Consider the following 22,031-nt stretch of genomic DNA (forward strand, 5'->3'; position numbering starts at 1 on the left):
CTCAAGTTAGGCTAATAAGCTTGCATTAGAAGACCAACTTCAGAGCTTTGTTATTGATACACTGTAGTTGTTGGAACTAACAGGCTTATATAAAAGTTGGCTGACATGTTGTTGGGAGAAGAGGAAAAGTATAGATTCTTTCTGTGCTAAAAACCGTGAACAATTTTGAATCATCCACAAAGTATTAATTATGATAAGCTTGATAGAAATGAAAGATCAAAGCTGTTGAAATTCCCTATTACTAGGAGATGGATGCACATAATGAGCTAGTTTCACACTAAATACTTTTAGCAGCCTTCTGAAGGAAAACAGTTTTGATTTTTCTTTCTATAACTTTCATTTTTCACATTTTAAACTGAACCACTTTAACCCTTTCAGCTCCAAACCTTCATCTCTGCATTTGCTCTAAGGCATTTTTATATCTCTGAAGAGAGACATCACAGGAGTGATTTTTTATTTCCCCCTGCAAATCTGAAGCAACCGGTCATCCTGGATGTTAAAGAAACTAATTTTGACTTTTAAGAGATAAGACAAAACTTGTAGGAAAATTCTCAAAAAGAAAGTCATCATTTTTTTTTTTTCAGGGCTGGGGATTGAATCCAGGACCTTGCACATGCTAGGCTAGGCAAGCATTCTACCACAGAGCTACATTCCAGTCCTTAAAAAAACATTTTTATAAGTGCATTATAGTTATACATAATAGTGGGTTTCATTTTGACATATTCATATATGCATGGAATACAATTTGCTCTATTTCAGTCCCTTTTTCCTCTCCTTCCTTCTCCACGTTCTTCTTCATCTACTTTATGGTCTTCCATATATATTTATCTGTGTGTATACACACACACAGATGTATATATATATTCATATATTTATATGTATACACATACATATATACACATATACACATACATATAAAAATAGAATTTGCTATGATCTACACACACACACACACACACACATACACACACCGCATAATCTGGTCAATTTCATTCCACAGTCCCTCCCTTTTCAGGTCATTCTTCCCTCCCTCTCAATCTCTGTCCTTGGCTTCACTGATCTCCCTAATATTTTCATATGATTCTCTCCACATTTTTCCCCTTATTTTACTCTAACTTCCACATATGACAGAAAACATTCGACGCTTGATTTTCTGAGTCTTACTTATTTCACTTAGTGACAGGTTCAGAAAGTGTTTAAGTCGCCCATGCTGACCTTGAACTTGCAATCCTCCAATAGCTGGAACTAAAGGTCTGCACCACCACAACCATATGGAAACCTCTAGCTTTATATCAAATAGACAGAGAGGCACTGGGCTCCTAAATGGAAACTGTACTTCTATTTTTGCTAATACTCTTTCTGCTAAAAATGAAGTATTCAAAAACACTAAGTTTTAAATATGATAAAGAATAATTTTTGACTTTGATGGTGAGTCAACACATCCTGCTACTATTCCTCACCAAATAATCTAAGTTTAAAAAAAAACATATATTTTCTTCATCGAACAGTTTAAAATAATCTTCCAAATATAAATGAACTGAAAACACTTCCTTGATTATTTCTCAGCAAGTTTTTCATGCCAAAACAAATGTCATCCCACACAACTGATCCCAAAGTATGCTGGTCTTCTCCAGTAACATTTTCAGAATTAAGAATTTACATCTTTTTGGTCTCATGGGTGGAATTATTTTAATTGTAGAATGTTCTAGTTATATAGAATTTCCATTCATCACATCTAAATGTTATAAGTTTCAAGGATATTTTTAAAAATTATTTCAAGCACACATTAACCACTTAGAATTAACCAGTACAGATTAAGTATCCATTGTCTGAAACGATTGGGAAACACAGGGTTTCAGATTTTTTTTCTCAGATTTTTGAATATTTGCATATACATAATAAGGACCCTTGGGGATGAGATCCAAATTTAAACACAAAATTCATCTATATTTAAATACAGCTTACACACAACCTGAAAGTAGTTTTATACAATATTTTTAGTGCACCCAAATTTTGACTGTGATCCGTTATCACATGAGGTCAGGTGTGGAATTTTCTACTTATGGCATGGATCCCACTGGTGCTCCAGAGATTGTAGATTTTCATATTTAGATTTATTATTTCCAATTTCAGATTTTCTGATTATAAATGCTTAACCTGTAACTTTGGCATTGTTATATTTTTTCCTCAAACAAAAATAAAGTCCAGGGCTTGAAGCAAGCCCCAAGGTTGCACTGCCCATATGTTCATTCATATTTTAATGAAAGTGGAAGTGTTTAGGGCACACTGGCTGTTGTGTCTTGCAATATCTACAACAGAGAAACTTTTAATTGGGGAAATTAATTGATATCATGACACAGATAAATAAGGCCGCAGCTGGTACATGAACAATGCTCCACTTCCTACCTTGGGAGCTTTGGCATGCTTCCCACACCTGGCATCCTTGACAAGGCTGAGATCTAACAGCTCCGTCTCCTGGAAGGCAAAAATGTGAAATTGTTAAGCAACCACACAGATATTTTTTCTTTGTTTTATGTCATTGACATCCCTTTAAAAAAAATAATATTGTCTTGAGACTTGCCTGAACATTTCTCTGCAGTTAGGCTATTTTCCCCTCTTTTATCACTTCTCAGTTGAAATAGGATGGAAACAAAAAGATGGCTAACTGCTAACTGTTCAGTTTAACATATATTGTAACACATCTGTAAAGCATAAAGTGTATGGTTTGAGTCCCCAATTTATTCTCCAAGCCATTCCTAGATCATGAGGAGTCAGTTCTTTTTGTTCCACTGTTGAAAATAATCCTGGGAGTCACAGAATACAGGTAAAGACACAAGGAAATGTCAGCATGGATGGAGGATTAGGGAAGACGATGGAAGCTCACATGTATTACTACTAGCTCATCCAGCCAAGGTAAAGATATGGATCTGCCTCCTGCAACCCCAGCATTTTGTACATAAACCTCACGACCCTATATTTTTCTTTTGTGCATTATCCATTATTAAACATCTCCAATATGGAAGTTACTCTCAGCATAAGATACATAAGATGTGATTGCTTCCCTGGATCACCATCAAGTAGAGAGGTAAATAAATGTAGATATGTAAGACAAGAGAGGGTGCTTTAAAGTCAAATTCCGTTAACTGCGATGGGAGGTCAACAGAGAAAAAAAGAGTCTTCCCCCTAGAGGCTGGAAGAAAACTCCATGGAGGGTTCATTAAGCTTGGAGAAGAGAAGTGGGGAGGCAGAGAGCTCATCCCAGGTGCAGGGTTCACAATAACCCAAACAAGAATGGACTAGAGGCTTCGGCTGAATCTTGAGATACTCATGGTCTTAAGACACCTATAGAACATTGCAGGGAAAGGGAGTAGAGAGAAGAAGATCAAGAGGCACCCAGGAGTAAAGAAGAGCAACACCCCAGGCACAGTGGCGGTGTGAGAGGGGATTCACATGGGGGTCATTCAGTATTCCATTTGGGTGGAGTGTTGAACATGCAAAGAGAAGTCATGCAGATTGTGTCAGGGGGTTGGAAACCCTGAAAGTTCAGCTAAGGACACTGATCCATGAGGTTTGTGACATACATGTCATAAAGTTATACAATGGACTCTGCCAGTAGCCAGACAGGACTGGGGTGCCATGAACAGACTTGTCTTAAAAAGATTCCAGATGTCCAATCTATGCCATATTTTAGTGGCTAACTGACAGGCCCTCAGGACAGGAATGTCTGACTTCTCCTAGACTGCAAGAAGATCCCCAAGTGCCTGCCCACTGGTGTTCCCAGGCAATTTTTTCAAATAGCTATCACCGATTCCAAAACAAGTCTGGTGAAAATGGTCTGATAATTTTCCTAAGGCTGCAATGCAATAGTGGTCAAATCACAGGTAGAGTCCCTACCTTGAAATGCCAACCCACACAATAGGTCTAACAGAACACTTCTAAGGAATAAAGGAAGCTGTAAAACATTGGGTCTCTTCTCGTGCTCACCCCAATTTTGAAAGGTTTCTTTTCCCCAATTCAGAGGATTCCATAGCTCATTTCACACTGTGTATGGCCCTGGGGAAGTCCTCCCAAGCCCTGTGGTATGTTAGGTGGGAACCAGGTAAGAACCTTGCAGGATAGATCTATAATGCTACTGTTTTCTCCAAGGCCATTTCATCCACTATATTGAAGGTACCTGATCAGTGTTAGATAACAACAGTATCAACCTGGAATTCCATGCTTCCCCTAGGCAAATGCATTATAAAGCTCTTTATGGAGACAGGATGGGAAAACCAGCCTTGAGGAAATTGAGCATTTGGCCCAAGTTTCTTCATCTCCACAGCAACAACAATCAATCCATAGGCTGGAAGAGGGGAAACAGGAAGGGAACCGACCTGATTCAGTTTAATCTAAAAGGTGGAACTGAGTGGAGATCTAGGAGACACGATGAAGATACATAATATGAAGAGAGATGAGAAAGACAGTATGGTGTAGAATGGAACAGAAGTACAGGAAGGAATAAAAAACAGTGATGGGATTTCTATCTTCCTCACTGGGACTTGCAATTTTGGACAAAATGATAGTGCATTTTGGAGACGTTGGTCTAAGAAGTTTATCTAAGTAGAAATGGCAGTCTTTAAGTCACTCAAGCATTATGAATTAGGTGTCAACAATGTGTCAGGCTATTGTACTAAGGATTAAGTGACAAAATGCAAAGATAAAATCTTTGAAAATGCATAGACATAGGCTATAGAAGGCTATGGCATCCTTTCAGCCAATCCACAGGATAAGATCCTTCAGGAGTTTGTCAGTCTTATAAATTTGCATGGGGGAGAGGGTGACAGGTGTTTTCAGAAAGAATAAAAGGTAGGTGCAAATGCACAGAGCAAGGAGCTATGTACAGAAAACCCCGGCCCACTTGGGATGTACACTAGGGATCACCTTCAGATTTAGTGGACCTAATGTGACTGTCCCGTTTATCATAAAGCAATGGTGTTTGTGTTTGGTTCTATTCAAGGAAGTTCCTCCCAGCTGAACAAACTATAGACTGAAGTGTTACTTGTTTGATAATATACACAAAGCCCAAATTGAGTTCACAAAGAACCTACATCGCAGCAAGCATCATTAGATAGACTTTTATATTACCGATAATGAACACTGTTTTCTACTTTCAGCTCCAAGGAAGCATTCCATTCCCAAGCCACCAAGGGTAGTTAATGCCTTCTACCCTAGGGATTCATTCTGATACCAGAGGACTAAGAAATTTCTCTCACCCGTGTGTAAAATTGCATGTACAAGAAAACCACTGCAGGGCATCATCGATGTGGGTAATGTGGCATGGGAAAGACCCAGGTGGAAAAGCTCTTCATGGACTCATTCGGCAAGAAAGTGATCATTAAAATAGTATCTCTTCCTTCTATTAACATGCAACAGCCACCCCTCTGAGGCTTAACTACATCTTTTTCTCTCCTCCCCTAAGAGGAAAATGAAGCCCTCAATGCACAGGATCACAACAATGTTATTTGTGTCACCGAAACTTTTTCTAGGTTAATTTTCTTTCCTTACTAGTTTTAACTACCCACTCTCATTATTTTAAAATGGTCGAATGGTCCCTTTCTCAGTTCATTTAAGAGTTACTGTTTTCTAGCTTTGCAAAATTCACTACTACTTTGCTCCTTTCTTTTTTTATCGATTTTTTAAAAAGAAATGACAGCAGAATGCATTACAATTCTTGTTACACATATAGAGCACAATTTTTCATATCTCTGGTTGTATGTAAAGTATGTTCACACCAATTCTAGTCTTTGTACATGTACTTTGGATAACGATGTCCATCACACTCCACCATCCTTGTTAACCCCCTGCCCCCTCCCTTTCCCTCCCAACCCTATTTTGCTCCTTTCTTAAGAGCGGGGGATCACCTGACACACAAACAGGAAACACAAGCATAAGTAAGGGCCCTGAAATTAATTGTCATGTCTTCAGTCAATCATTTTCCCACACTGAGCATCAATTGTATCATCAACTAAATGAGGATGATAATACCTTTCAAAGCAGTGGCTCTTAAAATGTAGTCTTCTGGAAGGCTTGCTACAACATATATTAGCTGGATACCTCTCATCAGAGTTTTGGTTCAGTAAGTGTGTAGCAGACTTGAGAATCTCTATCTCTAATAAATTTCCAGTAATGCTGATGCTGTTTGTCCAAGGACCACACTTTGAGAAGTACTGATAGATACACACTCGTAGGCTGTTGCTATAAGGCTTTTAGGTTAACGTGATTGATAACACTATACAGTATTTATACATTACGTGAAGAATCTGTAACTGTCATTTCTTTCTACAGGGAACTGTCAAAAATATTACATCTATTGCATGTAAAAGTGTGCCTGATCTTGAACAATCTTGGCCTGGATTTAACTGAAGAAAAATGCCATCAACTTCTATTTTAAAATTTTTCTTTGTATTAAATTTTATTCTCTACAAGTCTTTAAGTGTTAAGAAATTCAAGCAATCATTGAAATTGTTTTATGTTGGCAGTAACTACTACTTAGAGTTTGTACTATTATTCATAACATTAAAAGTGTCTTTAAAAAGTTGAAGGAGAAAATTGGTTTTCTTTAACCTCTAAGCCTATCCACCAACCAAAAAGGGATCTGAGTACACAGTCATGTAACTTGCTTGGAGGAGTAAAGGAAAAATGCAGTAACAGAACCCTTTATTTTAGGCTAACAATGACACCTGCAAAAATTGGAAATCATACTTCCAGGATCCCTAATGCATGTACTGGACTATTGTGCTTTCTTCCTTTGTAAGAATGGATAAAAGTAAATTAACAGTGATCAAAGGTTTTTGAGGATTGTGTGTTATTTTTAAATTTTGAATGAATGATGAGAAAACTGGTCCTTGCAAGCTAAGGGAAAACTGAATGGTCTCTGATGTTTACCATTCAGCAGAAAAATTTCAATCCATCAGCCTCAAACCTACTGTGAGGTAGATGAGCCATGAAATCCACTGCAAACTCAGGAAAGAATACAATTTAAAACTCAACTCCTTCCAGAATACAAATTTCTGTGCATTGTTACCAAATTCCATTAGTCACCCAATATAATAACGTGCTTCAAGTTCACACAATATATAATCACAGCAGCAATTACAGTCATGAGCTTTTCACACAGAAGATATTAATGGTTGGGTGTGTGTGGTGTGGTGTGTGTGATTATGTATACCTCTACATGGGGTGTATTCATTAAGTTGTTCAACCTCGATTTACCACAAGTGGAATACATTGATATATTTTTGACTGCCAAATATCCGTACAAAGCACAAGTTAAAAACCCTATTTTAGAGCCCTTTAATGAAGGGGTTTTAATTTTAAAAGAAGCAGATGGACTTAAACTAAATGCTTTGTTCCTTTATTCTGTTTTTGAGGAGGTACAAAATCTAAGCAGTATAGCTCTTTAAAAAAAAAAAAATCTCTGCCTTGTCTTCCACCTGGTCTCCTGTTTCCTTTGTTCCCTATGCATGTTTTTTTGTCTTTTATCCACAACCTATGATGAAGTCTCAGCATAAGTAACACCAATGGAAATGAGATGCACCAGTCATCAATACAACATAGCAGAGAACAAAAAAAAGGTGACACATCTGGATCTCTTTTATTTAAACACGCTTAAGTTAATATAATGCAAATTTCTTAAAGCTAGGAGGCAGAAAAATCTAAGTTCTTGCTTGGCATTATCACTTGTCATCAATGCAATATTAAGCAAATTACTGCAGATGTTTGTGTTCGCCTGGTATCCTTATCTGTCAAACACAGATGCAGATGCCAGCAACATCTTCCTTATTGAGCTGCTGCTTAATCAACTGAGATATTAAACTAAGATCTCCATTCAGCACGCAGGGAACAATGCATTCACACGAATCCTTATGCTTGCAACATTTCCCATCCCAAGTGAAAGGAAAAGATCCTACTGGAAATGGCAAAAGCTGGCAGATAAAGCATGTAGAAGAAAAATGTCGAATACAAATGAACAAAATAAAAAGTGTTTGAAAACCTAGCACTGGAAAGATATTTCTTAAAAACTTGAAATCTAAATAACAGAAGCACCTTCCAGTGAAAAATGATTTCACTTTTATGTTTTCAATTAAATACAATATTAGATCAACATTTAGCATGGAAAGAAAGCACAAGATAGATCATGTGTTATGGGTTATACTGTACAGTATCTTGACATAGGGTCTTTGGACTTGTTTGTGAAACTCTTGACAAAATGAACTTGCTTTTTCATCTCCATTGGTACAATGCTTAACAAGAAGTCCAGCACAGAGGGTGTATTCTGTCCTGTTTTACAGAAAGAATGACACCCTACTGAGGACAGTATTTGCTGTCTTTGGCTCTAAGAAGAGCACAATATAAAAAACATCAGTCAATTCCACCTTTACTCAGAAAACCAACTAGATATCTACTGTTACAAGCAACCTAGGACACATAAAGTTGGCCAACACATCTTGTACTTATCAGATTCTCATATTCTCTTAAATTTAATAGAAAAAAAAATGAATACAGAGGGTGTGGGGGGTTCCAATGCTTTTGGATATTATCTTCCTTTTACTTGTGTCTGAAATGTATCTCTGGACCTATTTCAAAATTCATTTTACTGATGGCATTGGTAAGTACATGACAAGTGTAGCAGAAAATGTGGAGGGTATTTGTCATTTTTCTTTTCTTTCTTCCTTCATTTTGCCATCATGTTTCCTACAAATATAAGAAACTCAACAAGGTCCAGAGTTTGTGCATTCTTCAAGTGTCAAGATCAATATCCAAGATGAAACTGGACTAAAAAAACAGGCAGTATTTCTGAATGCATTTTTTTAATTCACAGAGGCATCTCAGCCAGGTACAAATTTTATGAGTCAACTGGGTAGAAAACAGAGATCATAAAAGACAGTGAGGCTTAGAGAAATAGAAGGCAACTATACTGACAATTCAGATAACATCTAAAGGCCAGATGTGGTTTGTGGAAAACTTAAGGACCTGAAAAACCTCACTATTCTATTTTTTAATGAATTTTTACTGAGCATCTATAATGTAGCAGACACCAAGTTAAGAAATGGGGATATAATGATGAGTAAAAAGAAACCCAATGAGGGGACTCACAGAATAGACAAATTGCAATTTGGAGATGGCTTCAGCAAGTGTCAATTTATAAAAGGGCGAGTACTCAGAGTTGGGTACCAGGTTCTGCAGCAGTAGCCCTAGGCAAAGAGATCTCTCTGAGAAAGTTATGACAGAGTTGATTCATGAAAGAAGCAGTAAAAGAGGCAGAAGTATTCAGGTAGAGAAAAGAGTCTTGTGTGAAGGCCCTGGAAAAAAAAAAGATACAGGTTACTGTAAGAAAGAAGGCAGTCTGATTGATATCTAGCCATATAGGGCATTATGGCCAGTTTAAGGATTTTTGCATGTATTCGACAAGCAATCAAAGTCGTTGTATTTTGAGCAGGAGGTTGGCATGATCAGATCTTCAATCAAACTTTGACATCAAAATATATACAGGTTTCCCTCAGTATTCATGTGAGTTTGGCTCCAGGAACCCTATGGATTACAAAGCCTATGGATGCTCAAGTCTCTTATGTAAATGGCACAGTATTTGCATGCAACCTTTGCACATCCTTCCATATACTTCAAGTCATCTCTAGTTTAATTAAAACACCTAATATAATGTAAATGTAATGTAAACAGGTGTATTGTCTATGGAATAATGGCAAGAAAAAAGTGATGTACCTGTTCAGTATGGAAACAGTCCCTTTCCTTACTAATATTTTTGATCTGCAGTTTTCTGAATCTGAGAATACAGAACTCAGGGGTAAGAAGATGTGATGTAATTACGAAGTTAAATGGCTAAAACTTAGTGGCCTTTTAGATATCTGGAGTGAAAAAGGATGAACTATAAGGATGCAGAAAGGAAGCAGTCCAGGAGGTAGAAGGTAAACCAGAAGAATCTTATGCCATGATTCCATCCCTCCTTTATATTGTTCTTGTCAGGTGTTTTGGTTAAGTGACAAAAACATGACTGTCACAGAAACTGGTACAAAGAAGTGATGTTGGTTCTGTGATTAACCAGACCATGTGGTTCAAAAATCTTTGGAACTCATTTGTGGGAAGAGTTTGGAAATGTTTGGGGATGCATGCTAAAATTCCTTACAGTGTTTTAAACAGAGAGTAATGGGTGATTCCAGTGGTAGTTCAGACCATAATGCTGACAGGAATATGGACATTAAAGACTGTGCTCATGAGGTTTCAGAAGGGAATGAGGACTCTATTAGAAATCTGACCCTTGGCATTCATGTTACATTGTGGCAAAGAAGTTGTCTGCATTTTCCCCATGTCCTGAGACATTGTGTGAGGTTGAATTTATTAGTCCAGGGAAGGGAATTTCAAAGCAACACAGCATTCAGGCAGTGGCATGGATATTACTGACAACTTTTAGCCAAGTTTACTGTGATAATAAGGAGAAAAAGTGGAGAGAATAGATTTGAAAATTTTGCAGTTTGGCAAGAAAAGTGCAGACCAAGGAAGTTATTGTGAGATTATTGTCATTAAAGAGAAGTTTAGCAGGAGGATCACAAGTTCAAAGTCAGCCTCTTCAACATAACAAGGCACCAAGGAACGCATCAAGACCCTGACTCTCAACAAAACAATAAAAGGAAAAAAAGATCTCAAGATTTGACTCAGTGGTTAAGCTGCCTGGGTTTAATCCTTGGAGGAGAAGGAAGAGGAGGAGGAAGAGGAGGAGGAGGAGGAGGAGGAGGAGAATTTGTTAAGAACTATGCATAGAGAAAATAGGCAAGGTGTCTTGAGGCCATTTCAGGAATTTGCAAGACCACACCCTTTGCAGTGTTAGGAATGTACAAGTAAAAATTATTTTAAGAGAACTTGAGGACACCCTGCTCACCCAGGAGACTGTAGAAAATTGGTTCCCCAGGATTTGTTTCACCATGTTCAGCTCCCCAGGTACAAAGGTCACTGAAACTCTACTCCAAAGGGATCCAACTACTGTTCAAGCTGGTGGCAGACTTTGGCATCATCCATGTGGTTCTGGTTCTGCAGGAAAGTAGGATGCTGGAGTTAAGAGGTTATGGAGACCTTCCTACAAGATTTCAAAGGAAGTCTTGGGAGGTCAGGCAAAGTGTACCAGGGTCAGAATCCCTGCAGGAAGCCTCTGAGAAGGAAATGCATAAAGGCTTGAGAAGGAAAATAAAGCTACAGAGGAGAGTTCTGCGATTTAAAGAAGCCAGTGAGGTGGAATTTCTGCTAAGGAAAGCTACTGGCTATGAACAGAGCCAGTGTAAGAGAGTGACCATGTGGGTTGCAACCAGCAAGGGGTGGAGCTTCACAAGTCTTTTGAAGATCAACTCTTGCCACTATGTGTACAGGATGCCAGGAGCTAAAGAACCTAATATTTACCTAACTAGGCTTTGGTCTTAATTTGGTCCTATTCCTTCTTTCTATGCCTGTTTCTCCCCATTGTAATAAAAAAGTTTACTCTGTACTGTTGTATATTGATAGATTTAACCTTGTTTTGGTCTCACAAGGGTTCACAACAAAAAATTTGCCTTAAGACACAGAGGAAACTGAATTTGGACTTTTGGGAAACGCTGGAACCGTTAATACTATGGGAAATCTTAAAAATAAATTAAATGCATCTTGCATTGTGAGGTGGACATGATATTTTGTGGGTCAGGAGCAGAATGGTACATTTTGGATGTAAGGTATCCTCCAAAAGCTCCTGTAATAATTTTCAGAAGTGAAATAATTAGATGGTGAGAAATGTAACCTCTTCAGTGGATTAACAAATTTGATGGGTTAATAACTTGAAAGGACTATTTTATTGGGTGGTATTTGTAGGCAGTGGGGTGTGGCTGCATGAAGTATATCCTCCCTCTCTGCTTCCTGGCTACCATTTCTCTGCCATGCCTTCGCATCATGATGGTCTGCCTCACCTCAGGCCCAGATCAACGCAACTGGCTAATCATGGACTGAACTTCTGAAACCATGATTCCAAAATAAACTTTTCCCCCTTCAAGTAGTTCTTGTCAGGCATTTTAGTCACAGTGATGAAAACCTACAAACACACTTACCTGTACTGGGCAGAATTCTAACATGGCCAAGATTCTTCCTGCCCTAGTGTATCTGTGCCTCTGTGTAATTCTCTTCCTTTGAACATAAACAGGATCTGCAACTTGTTTCCAACCAACATAATATGGCAGAGGTGATGGGCTGTCAGTCTCATGATTATGTTAGGTAATCTGGCAAACTGGAAATGATTTTGCAGGTGACAGTAAGATTCCCAATCAGATGACTTAAGGTTAACCAAGAGAGACACATCCTGAGTAAGTCTTTGTGAAAAGGACCTAGAAGCAGCAGAGACTCTAATCTGATGGATTTATAGTATGCTATTTAAGAAAAGGAAGGCCTGAGCCTTCTGTGGTTTATGCCTATCATCTCAGTAACTTTTGTGGCTGAGGCAGAAGGATCACAAGTTCATAGCCAACCTCAGCAACCCAGTGAGGCCCTAAGCAACCCTGTCTCAAGGTTAAAAAAAAAAAAAAAAAGCTGAATATATCTTTCAGTAGTAAAGCACCGTTGGAGTTAATACTCACCACCAAAAACAAACAAACAAAAATGGAAAAAAAAAAGAAGGTCTGTATGTGACAATAGTCTCAGCCCTAGAATTCATGGAATTGAATTCCAGCAAGGACCTGAAACCTCTCAGAAACTAGAACACCAGGTAAGCACACAATCCCAAAGACAATTTCATTGCAAATTTAAGAAACCCTAAGAAGATAAGACCATGACCTTCTGAAACTGTAACATAATAAATATTTGCTGTTTTAAGCCACCAACTTTGTAGTAATTTGTATTTAAGCAATAGTTGTCTAATACACTACTTCCATTATTTTTAAGTTCTAATGCATTTAATTAAAAAAGGAATGTGGATGAATTTACATATCTTGAGAACCTACCAAGCACACAAATGATTGCAATGCCATCACCATTATTGAATACAACCATTTAGAAACAATTACAATAACAGAATCCAAGCCTTATAAAGCTGAAATGGATCACAAATGAAGAAGCCAAGTCCCAGAGCAAATATTTCAATTGCCCAAGATCACTGAGATGGGGTACAGGTCAAAAAAAGAATCCATATATCTGCAAATTAATTTTTTTCCTAAATTATTTTTCAATACTGACAATGCACCAGGAGTATTGAGCAATTTAAAGGAAAAGAAAACCCACTTCAGTCTTTGTTCATGGACAAAAAATAAAATAATAAATAATAAGAATGCAGCACTACTTTTCAGAGGCTATGTCGGCACAAGCAATCTGAAATATAACAGCACTTATTTACAAAGTGTGTTCTTTGTAAATTAGCAGGTGGGAAAATTTAAACCCGCATTGTTCAATGGCCAATTTCTTTTTTTAGCAACCTGAAGAATTTTTATATACTTATATATGTTAAATGCAGCAAAACATAAACTATATCCTCAGTACCAAAACTTTAATAAGACATAAAATTAATAAAACCTTATCATTTATAGGCTAAAAGGATGCATCTATGACTCTGAGAGGGAAAACTTCCATAGATGCTTCATAGATTCTGGAACACATTATATTAAAAAAATGTATTTTGGCTCATTGGCCCATTTATTGATTGAGTTGTTTATTTTGGGGTTAAGATTTTAAAGTTCTCTATATATATATCCTGGAGATTAGTGCTGTATCTGATGTGCGTGTAGTAAAAATTTGCTTCCATTCTGTAGGCTCTCTATTTATTTCTTTTGCTAAGAAGAATCATTTTAGTTTGAATCCATTTATTTATGGATTCTTGATTTTATTTCCTGAGCTATGGGAGTTTCATTAGGAAAGTTGGAAAAGCAGTATGGATATTCCTTGGAAAACTTGAAATGGAACCACCATTTGACTCAGCTATCCCACTCCTTGGTTTATACCCAAAGGGCTTAAAAAATAATAATACAGTGACACAGCCACATCAATGTTTATAGCAGCATGATTCATAATAGCTAAATTGTAGAACCAATCTAGATGTCCTTCAGTAGATGAATGGATAAAGAAATGTGGCATATATACACAATGAAATATTATTCAGCATTAAAAAAGAAAAAAATCATGGCATTTTCAGTAAATGAATGCTGATCCACAATGGGGGTGGGAGAGTATGGGAGGAATGGAGGAACTTTAGATAGAGAAAGGGGAGGGAGGGGAAAGGAGGGGACATGGGAGTAGGAAAGATGGTGGAATGAGATGGATATCATAACCTTAAGTACAGTAATGAAGACACAAATGGTGTGACTCTACTTTGTGTACAGAGACAAGAAACATTGTGCTCTATGTGTGTCCTATGAATGGAAACACATTCTACTGTCACATATAACAAATTAGAATTCATAAGTAAACTAGAAAAATAAAATAAAAATATATTTTGGCAATTTTTCAAAATGATGAATGCAATCCAGGTGACATTTAACATGATAGTAATTATGTCACTTTTACCTTTTTTGGTTGACATTATAAAAAACTGAGGGAAAAAAACTCCATAATCGCTGTGGAATATCTACATGTATTCTAAAGTTGGATAAAATCAGGAATATATTAGATCTTTGTGAACAGTATATTTTATTTTACTGATTCTAATTTATTACCTACCATGTCATGGAGGGATTCACATTTTGGAGGACAGTTGACACCATATTTTTTAAGGACTAGAGTTTTCATTGAAATGATCTCAACTATGATAAGATCCATTCTCATAATTTTCTATTACTGTCTGTGCTAAGCAAAAGTCTTCATTTTAGACTAATCAGATTAACTAGAAATAGCATCCATCATTTTGCAAATAGTTTCATAAGTGCTGAAAACCATCTTCATGAATATTTTGGGTGAGCAAAGAATCTAATTTCCATAAAAGGTCTTTTGAAAAGAAATATGGAAATGATATAGATTCATCAGGAAAACAAAGCTGTTTCCACTTGAAAAGTCCAGATGATTTAATTGTAGCCAGATTGTCCTTTTGAGTCATTTAAGATACTATCTCTGGCCTATACCTATTTCACTATGGCTGAACAGGCAGTCAAGTGTTTTCATCTGCCAGAGAAAGCTGCTCCTATTCCCGCAGTCCTACCTTAATATGATATTTGGATATACTACTTTACTGCTTAGAGGACTTGAATTCCCTTATTTCTCCAATGGTTCTCAAAGTGGGGCCCCTTGCCAATGACATCAACATCACTGAAACATGAGAAAAACACAAATCCTCTGTTGCTACCCTAGATCCATTGATTCAGAACATTTGGGGTAGGGCTCACACATCTGCTTTTTTTAAAAAAAATAACCTTCAGTGTGATTCAGATGGAATCTGAACTTTGAGAACCTCTGTCCTAGAGCATAAAGGAAGATGAAGTTGCCTACAAAGAAGATTTATTAACCAGGGGTAGGAGTTATAAGACATGGGGATAGTTGTATAGGCCACCTAGATCCATTTACAAAATAACTGCATCAGAGTTCTATGAACAACGAGAGAACTACTAATCAATTTGTTCAAAAAAGGTCTTCTTTAGACCAGTATGTTTATCTGAAGCACCAATACTAATTAAAGCAGCAATTTTCAAATTGGGCCATTGGAGGCCAAGCAGAATCAAGGAGAAGTTCTAAGCAAACCTGGCCCATTTCCAGATGTTCCAAATCAACCCTTTGCTGGCAACCAATGTAATCTCTTTTTCCTTTACTCACTAAGTCATGGTATGGGGTGATTTCTGAATTTTTAAAGCATACATAATTGGCATTTATCCCCACCTTACCTTAGTAGCCACTTTGTATAGATAGCCTCATTTCTCTTCTTAAGTTATTTATTCCAAAATATACAACTAATTTTCCTGTTCCTATTAAGGCTTTCTCTGTGTTCCAGCAACCACAAGCTTCAGATGAACTTTTCATCTTATATGACATTCTGAATGTGCAGGGAGCTAATCTAGTTTCCAAAATAAGATATTTTAAGTGGATAACATGTGCAATTTTTCTTTTCTTTCCAAAGACTTGCTTCTTAAGATCACTTTTGCCTTTCTGGCAAGATGAGAATCCAGTTGAGATTTTTCCAATGCTAATTTGTGCATTATGGACCTGGGAGTCTAATAGGGAGTAAGATGTTTAATGAATCTTCCTGAGCAGAACATTCACTGAGTTGATCAATAAATCAACCCCAAGGTCCTCGTGAGCTGCTGTAAGTTTACCAGAAGAAAACTCTCTTTTTGACTCAACATTCATTAACCTCAACGCTAATTCAAGTACAAGAAATGAGGCCAGCTATTCATACCATGAACTATAAAACTATAAGGTAGATTAAATCTAGGGTCATTTTTTAATTATCCAGGAAATTTGCTTGAAGTGCCTATAGAAAGCTCAGTTGATGCTCACTGGATCACTATTTGGCTCTTTACTGGTTAGGTACTATTTCCCAGTGCCCGTTTGCTTTACTCCTAACAACTTGACTCCCTTTGGCATCCTGTAGCCACTTCACCCAGTTGTGCAGACACCATGTACTTGGAAGGCTATATCCCCTGAGAATGCTCATAGCTATTGACTGACAGGTACAAAAGCAGAGAAGCCCAGCAACCTGCTTTGGGGCAGAACAAATTCCCAGGTGTAACTTATGTTGTGGAGCTCTTAGCAGGTGAGGCTGAGGCTAGAACTTCACGTGAAGGTCTCCCCTTGTCTGGATCTTCCCTCTGCTGTCCTGCTTCCTGCAGGCTCACTCTTCTCTCCTGGGGGTCCTTGCTTAAATCCCTTGCATATAAAAGCTTTTCTTGGTTCTGTTCCAAAAACATGATCCATTATTGTGTAAACAATCAACATAGAAAATATGTTAAAACTGTTTTGAGTCACACACATACTATTTTTAAAAATCAACTCCATTGTTCTACTGATGATTTTCTTTGGCTTTTCAAGTATTTCTGTGTGTTTTAGGATTTTTAGTAGTGTACCCATTAAACAAGCATTCTTTAGGGCTGCGAATTCTTAGTCACTGTACTCTGTTTTACCTTGTATTATCTTTACTCAGATTTTAAAATATTTTGACCATTTCCTGTGAAATAGACATGTAGATACATATCAGCTAATCTAATGTGCAAACAGTTTTCTCAAAAGCATTGTCACATCACAATCTAAAAATGTCTGATTTTAAAGGAGGAATATTTCTTACTAAAAACGAATTAAAAGCTATAAAAAGAATCAGTTTTCATAATTTCCAATTCAGACTTAATTTTTGGTCATATTCGAAGCTAAAATAAATATTTTCATACTGTGTTTTACTTTCTTCTTGGTGAAGATATAATTCATTTTACACCACCTATTCTGGCTTTCCTTCCTTAAAAAAAAAAAGGAAAAAGAAAAAAGAAAGAAAGAAAAGAAAAAGAAATCTGTCCCAAAGGGAACATATCTAATTATATTCCAAAGAGGAATAAAAATTATTCATTCCATCACTTTATCAAAACATTACTTAAAATGAATGAAGATGATTTTTAAAAATCTTTATATAAATAACATTTTTTTTTTCTAGGCATTTTCGCAAACACTTCAGAGATTCATAGTGGGACGAGGGAAGATTTGAAAGCCAACACAAGGAAGACTGTGAAATTAGAGGCACTGTGTATTTAAAACCTGTTTAAAAACAGATTTTAAATGTTCTGACCACAGAGATAATTAATATGCAATATATGGATAAATATTTCATAGCCAATGCAATACACACACCCATATAATTTTACATTGCATCCTATAATATACAAGTATTATTTGTACCTAAAAATACAAAAAAAGAAAGAATTATTGTTTTTGAGAGGCAAACATTCTAGAAAGAGTAAAAAAGAAAAGACCTAATAATCCTTAAGAAATCAAGCTAAATATTTGCTGAGGATAAAATTCAAGAACGGAACAATTGTTACATAAATGTTGCCCACCAGGAATCTTGGAATTACTCAGATGGCATAGATTTAAAAGACAGAGATGAAATTGAGGCTCTAAATTTTATAGGAATACTCTAGTAGCTAATGTGGAAAGGCGGGAATTTTTATGACCTTTCTTTAAGTTAATTAAAAACAGAAGTGTTTTAAAGAGAATGTGTAGAAATTTAGGTTTATCAGAGTCAGGCAGGAACAAATTTGGGAAGTGGACAGTGGATTTGTCCTGATGAGGAGGAAGTTTAAGTTAATAATTTTGTTCAAATTCTTTAATTTCTGAATAGGGAACTGCAGAGCCATTGCCTAAACGCTTCCCATTTGCCCTCCATAACAACGAGAAAGGAAATGGTATTGTGTAAAACATCTTTTACAAGGCCTAGTGTTTCTGCATTCACTGCTTCAGAACAGTGAGACCAAACACAACAAACGAGAACAACTAATACAAGACATCTGTCTTTTCTCAACACATCCTTGACTTGACCTTCAGGAGAAATGCTCTGAGCAATTCTTACATTGGCTTCCTTCACTAAAAAGTTTCAGGAGTGGCAACACAGTGCCATGTATTTCAACAAATCAGGGAGCATGGGACCTTTCAAAAGCATGGAAACTTGGAAAAGATTAAAAAAAAAAAAAAAAGGAGAGACAGACTTAAATAAAGGGAATGTACCTACAAGTGACAGAGATGAAAGACACTGAATGAATTTTCACCCTGAAGAAAAAGGTACAGGCGTGAAATGAGTTCTTGGAGCGATGCAAAAATATTAAAGAAAAATGCTGAAGTTGGCATTTTCTTCTATTATGTTTTATATTTTCCTGTTACACATACCAAAAACACTTTTGGAAAGACATTTAGAAAAGAAGGAATGAAAGGAGGGAGGAGGAACTCTGGGGCATGGTTGGCTTATGTTATTGGTGCCCACGAGGACGAATGGGTAGATAGAGTCAGGGTACAATGGAAAACATAGCGTAAGCCAGGGAAAGGAACAGAGAGGGTCTACAGGGCTATCCCCCCCAGCCCCTGCCACATCTCACAGAAGGGTTGACTGATGATGGTGGCAGTGGCAGCTCACTCTAAGGGTCTAGGAGGTACACTTGACCTTGGGTCTCTGCCTCTGCTTAGGCATAACCTTCACCTTGTCAAAGCAGATGAGCACTCTGAGCACAGTGACATCATAAAAGGGTGCCATCAAGACAACTATGGGGAAAAAAAAAACAACACAGCACTTGAATGACTTTTCTGAAATATTAAATTGGGCGGTGAAGTAAGAAGCAATTGACAGTACAATCATTCTCTTAAAATTGCCAATGGCAGGGTGCAGGGAAGAATTTCTTCGCACCCTCTCCTTCCTTTAAATCAAAACATGATCATTTTTGTAACACTTCTGTGTAAATATAGTTGAGAAAAAAAATATTAACTGTATTAGAATTTTTCACCGAGAGCAAGACAGTGGCAAGAATTTGTCACTGGCTTCTTCAGCTGCTGAAATATTACCTTCCTGCTGTGTGAGATGTCTTTTCACGTCAGATCATCTCCTCAAAGAATCACTGATTAATATCCTTGTTCATCTTTTGACGGAAGACCCATATGTTCATTCCAGGCCACCTAAGACCTTCTAAACAGGACCCCACTTTGACATTTATTTGTTAATTTTGCAGTTTACAATGTTATGAAAAGATTATTTATCTCTAGGGTTTTGAAAAACTGAATTTCATAATATCTTATGCACCCTATGTATTAACCAGCTTCATTGTCCCTGGGTGTATAATTTTTCTAAATAAATAACTCATGAATCCTTAACATAAGCTCTGAATGCCCAAGAGGACAAATCACTTTTTCATTTCTGCACAATATATTTCTTCTTACTCAGATGAAAGTAAATCTGAAAAATAAATCTTACTCAGAATTACTTCCCCTGTACTTAAAAAAAAAAAAATTTAAATGCCTAGGGGAAAAACTTTAAAGCCATTTAGCTCAGACTTTGGACTCAGTGGAAATATTCTACTTGTTTTTCTTTAAAGTTGCTGTGATTTTCTTGTTCTTTTCCTGAATATTTGGGCAAATTATTCCCCTGTGCACCTTTAACCCAGTCACTCCTAGCACTCTATAAATCCTTTTGTCTCTGTTTAGGCCTCATCAAATAAAACCTTTTGTTCACAACCTGGGTAATTTGGGTTTTCAATCACAAATCAGATGAATCACATTTGCTTTATGTGGGTCAGTCAAAATTAAGTACAGAAGTCTCTATGTACCAAAATTGGTACTCTTCTGCCTTATGATTATAGAATTAAATTAACCTGAGTCTTAAGCACTCTATGTCTTTTGGCTTTTTTTCCCTTTATTAAAAACCTGGGGCACATCAAATAGTTCAACCTCAAAGAAACTGCATAGATTTGATAACATTCTTCTTATCGATTTTTGATGTGAATTGATGAACAAATAGGTGGTTCTCAAAATAGAGTCCCTACAGCAGCAGTATTGGCATCATCTGCAAATGGGAAACACAAATTGCTGGCCCCCATCTGAGACTCCCTGAATCCAAAACTACAGGGCGTGGAACCCAATGATCTATGTTCTAACAAACCTACAAGTAAGTCTTTATACTCTGAAGTTTGAAAACCTCTGGAAGCAACTCTTAAAGACTAGTAACAAATATCATGTGGCTATACCAAGGTTTCTTGTTCTTAGTAATTCCCTTACATTTAAACACTCATATTTTCTTGAAAACACTTGGACAAAAGCATGTCATCCTATTTAAGTAAAATATTTGATGAATATAATGATCAGATGTTATTTTTAAAAAAAATATGTAACTAAAAATTGATAAACCTAAGGAAGAGCAAGAGAGAATGAGAGAGAGAAAGATAAAGATAAGTGTAAATACGAAGAATAAACTGCATATATAAGAGAGTCTCATGGTATATCATATCCCTTCTGCAAGTCTTTTTCATTTTTATTTTTTGTGGTCCTGGTTGTCAACCCCATGGTCTTAGGCATACTCAGCAAGAGAGCTATCGCTGAGCTACATTCCCATCCTTTTTATCTTTTCTTTCGTTTTCCTTTTTCTTTTCTTTCTTTCTTTCTTTTCTTTCTTTTTTTTTTTTTAATTTTGAGAAAGGATCTAAGTTGCTCAACCTGTCCTGAAATCTGCCTCAGCTGCCTGAGTAGCTGGGGTTATAGACATATACCACCACACCTGGCATGCAAATCTCACTTTAAATTTAAGAAGAAACACCAGTCATGGTAGGGCAGACCTGTGATATCAGAGACTTGTGGGGCTGAAGTAGGAGTATTGCAAGTTTGAGGCCAGCTTCCAGTGACTTAGTGAGATCCTATCTCTAAACTTAAATAAATAAATAGAACTGGGGAACTGGGTATGTAGGTCAATCATAAAGCATCATTGGATTCAATCTTTAATACCAATAAAGAAAGAAAGAAAGTTAAGAAAAAATATAATGTGAAGAGCCTCATTGTTACATTAAAGGTCAATTAATGCCGGAACTCCAGCGATTTTTTTTAATGTTATCTCAATCATATATTAAGCATTTCCAAGTCATTTCAAATCACTTTTCAATGGAATTATTATTAAACCATTTAAAGGGCAGAGAAAATTGAGGGCTTAACTGTCATCATTACACTTGGTAACCACTGAATTAGGTCTTATTATGATGTCCTCAAACAGGTGAGTGGGTTTTCATGGTTCACAACTGGCAAGCCTGTGCAGAGCTTAGTGGAGGTGACCCACTCTCTGCCCAAACGTGCACTTTGCTTTATATACTATAGAGAACTAGAGGGAAATAATTTCCCTATCATGATCCATATTTTATGACAGCCCTGCATTTATGGACAGTATGTGAATAGTTCTCACAAATGGAACATGAATGAAAGAGAGAGAGTCATTTCTAGCCTTATTCTTTCCTCTTCCTCCTATATACAGAGAACAAAGAGACCCTGAGGGTTATTGGAGCTACTAGTTTAAACAAAGCCTACCTGAATCATCAAAAGAAGAAAGCCACCTTTAT

The 22,031-nt window shown here is 36.8% G+C and overlaps 1 protein-coding gene across 3 annotated transcripts in view; it reads right to left on the bottom strand.

Annotated features, from left to right (window-relative positions):
- The window catches only part of Plcb1 (phospholipase C beta 1), a 707,068-nt gene that overhangs the window by 479,086 nt on the left and 205,951 nt on the right, over positions 1 to 22,031 (bottom strand). For all 3 annotated transcript variants that reach the window (XM_076851538.2, XM_076851540.2, XM_076851539.2), the window contains one exon: positions 2,407 to 2,475. In XM_076851538.2, the coding sequence (XP_076707653.2) occupies positions 2,407 to 2,475 (69 nt within the window). The remainder of the gene's footprint in view (positions 1 to 2,406; positions 2,476 to 22,031) is intronic.

This window comes from Callospermophilus lateralis, chromosome 3 (genome assembly GCF_048772815.1).
Source record: "Callospermophilus lateralis isolate mCalLat2 chromosome 3, mCalLat2.hap1, whole genome shotgun sequence".
Classification (NCBI taxonomy): Eukaryota; Metazoa; Chordata; class Mammalia; order Rodentia; family Sciuridae; genus Callospermophilus; species Callospermophilus lateralis.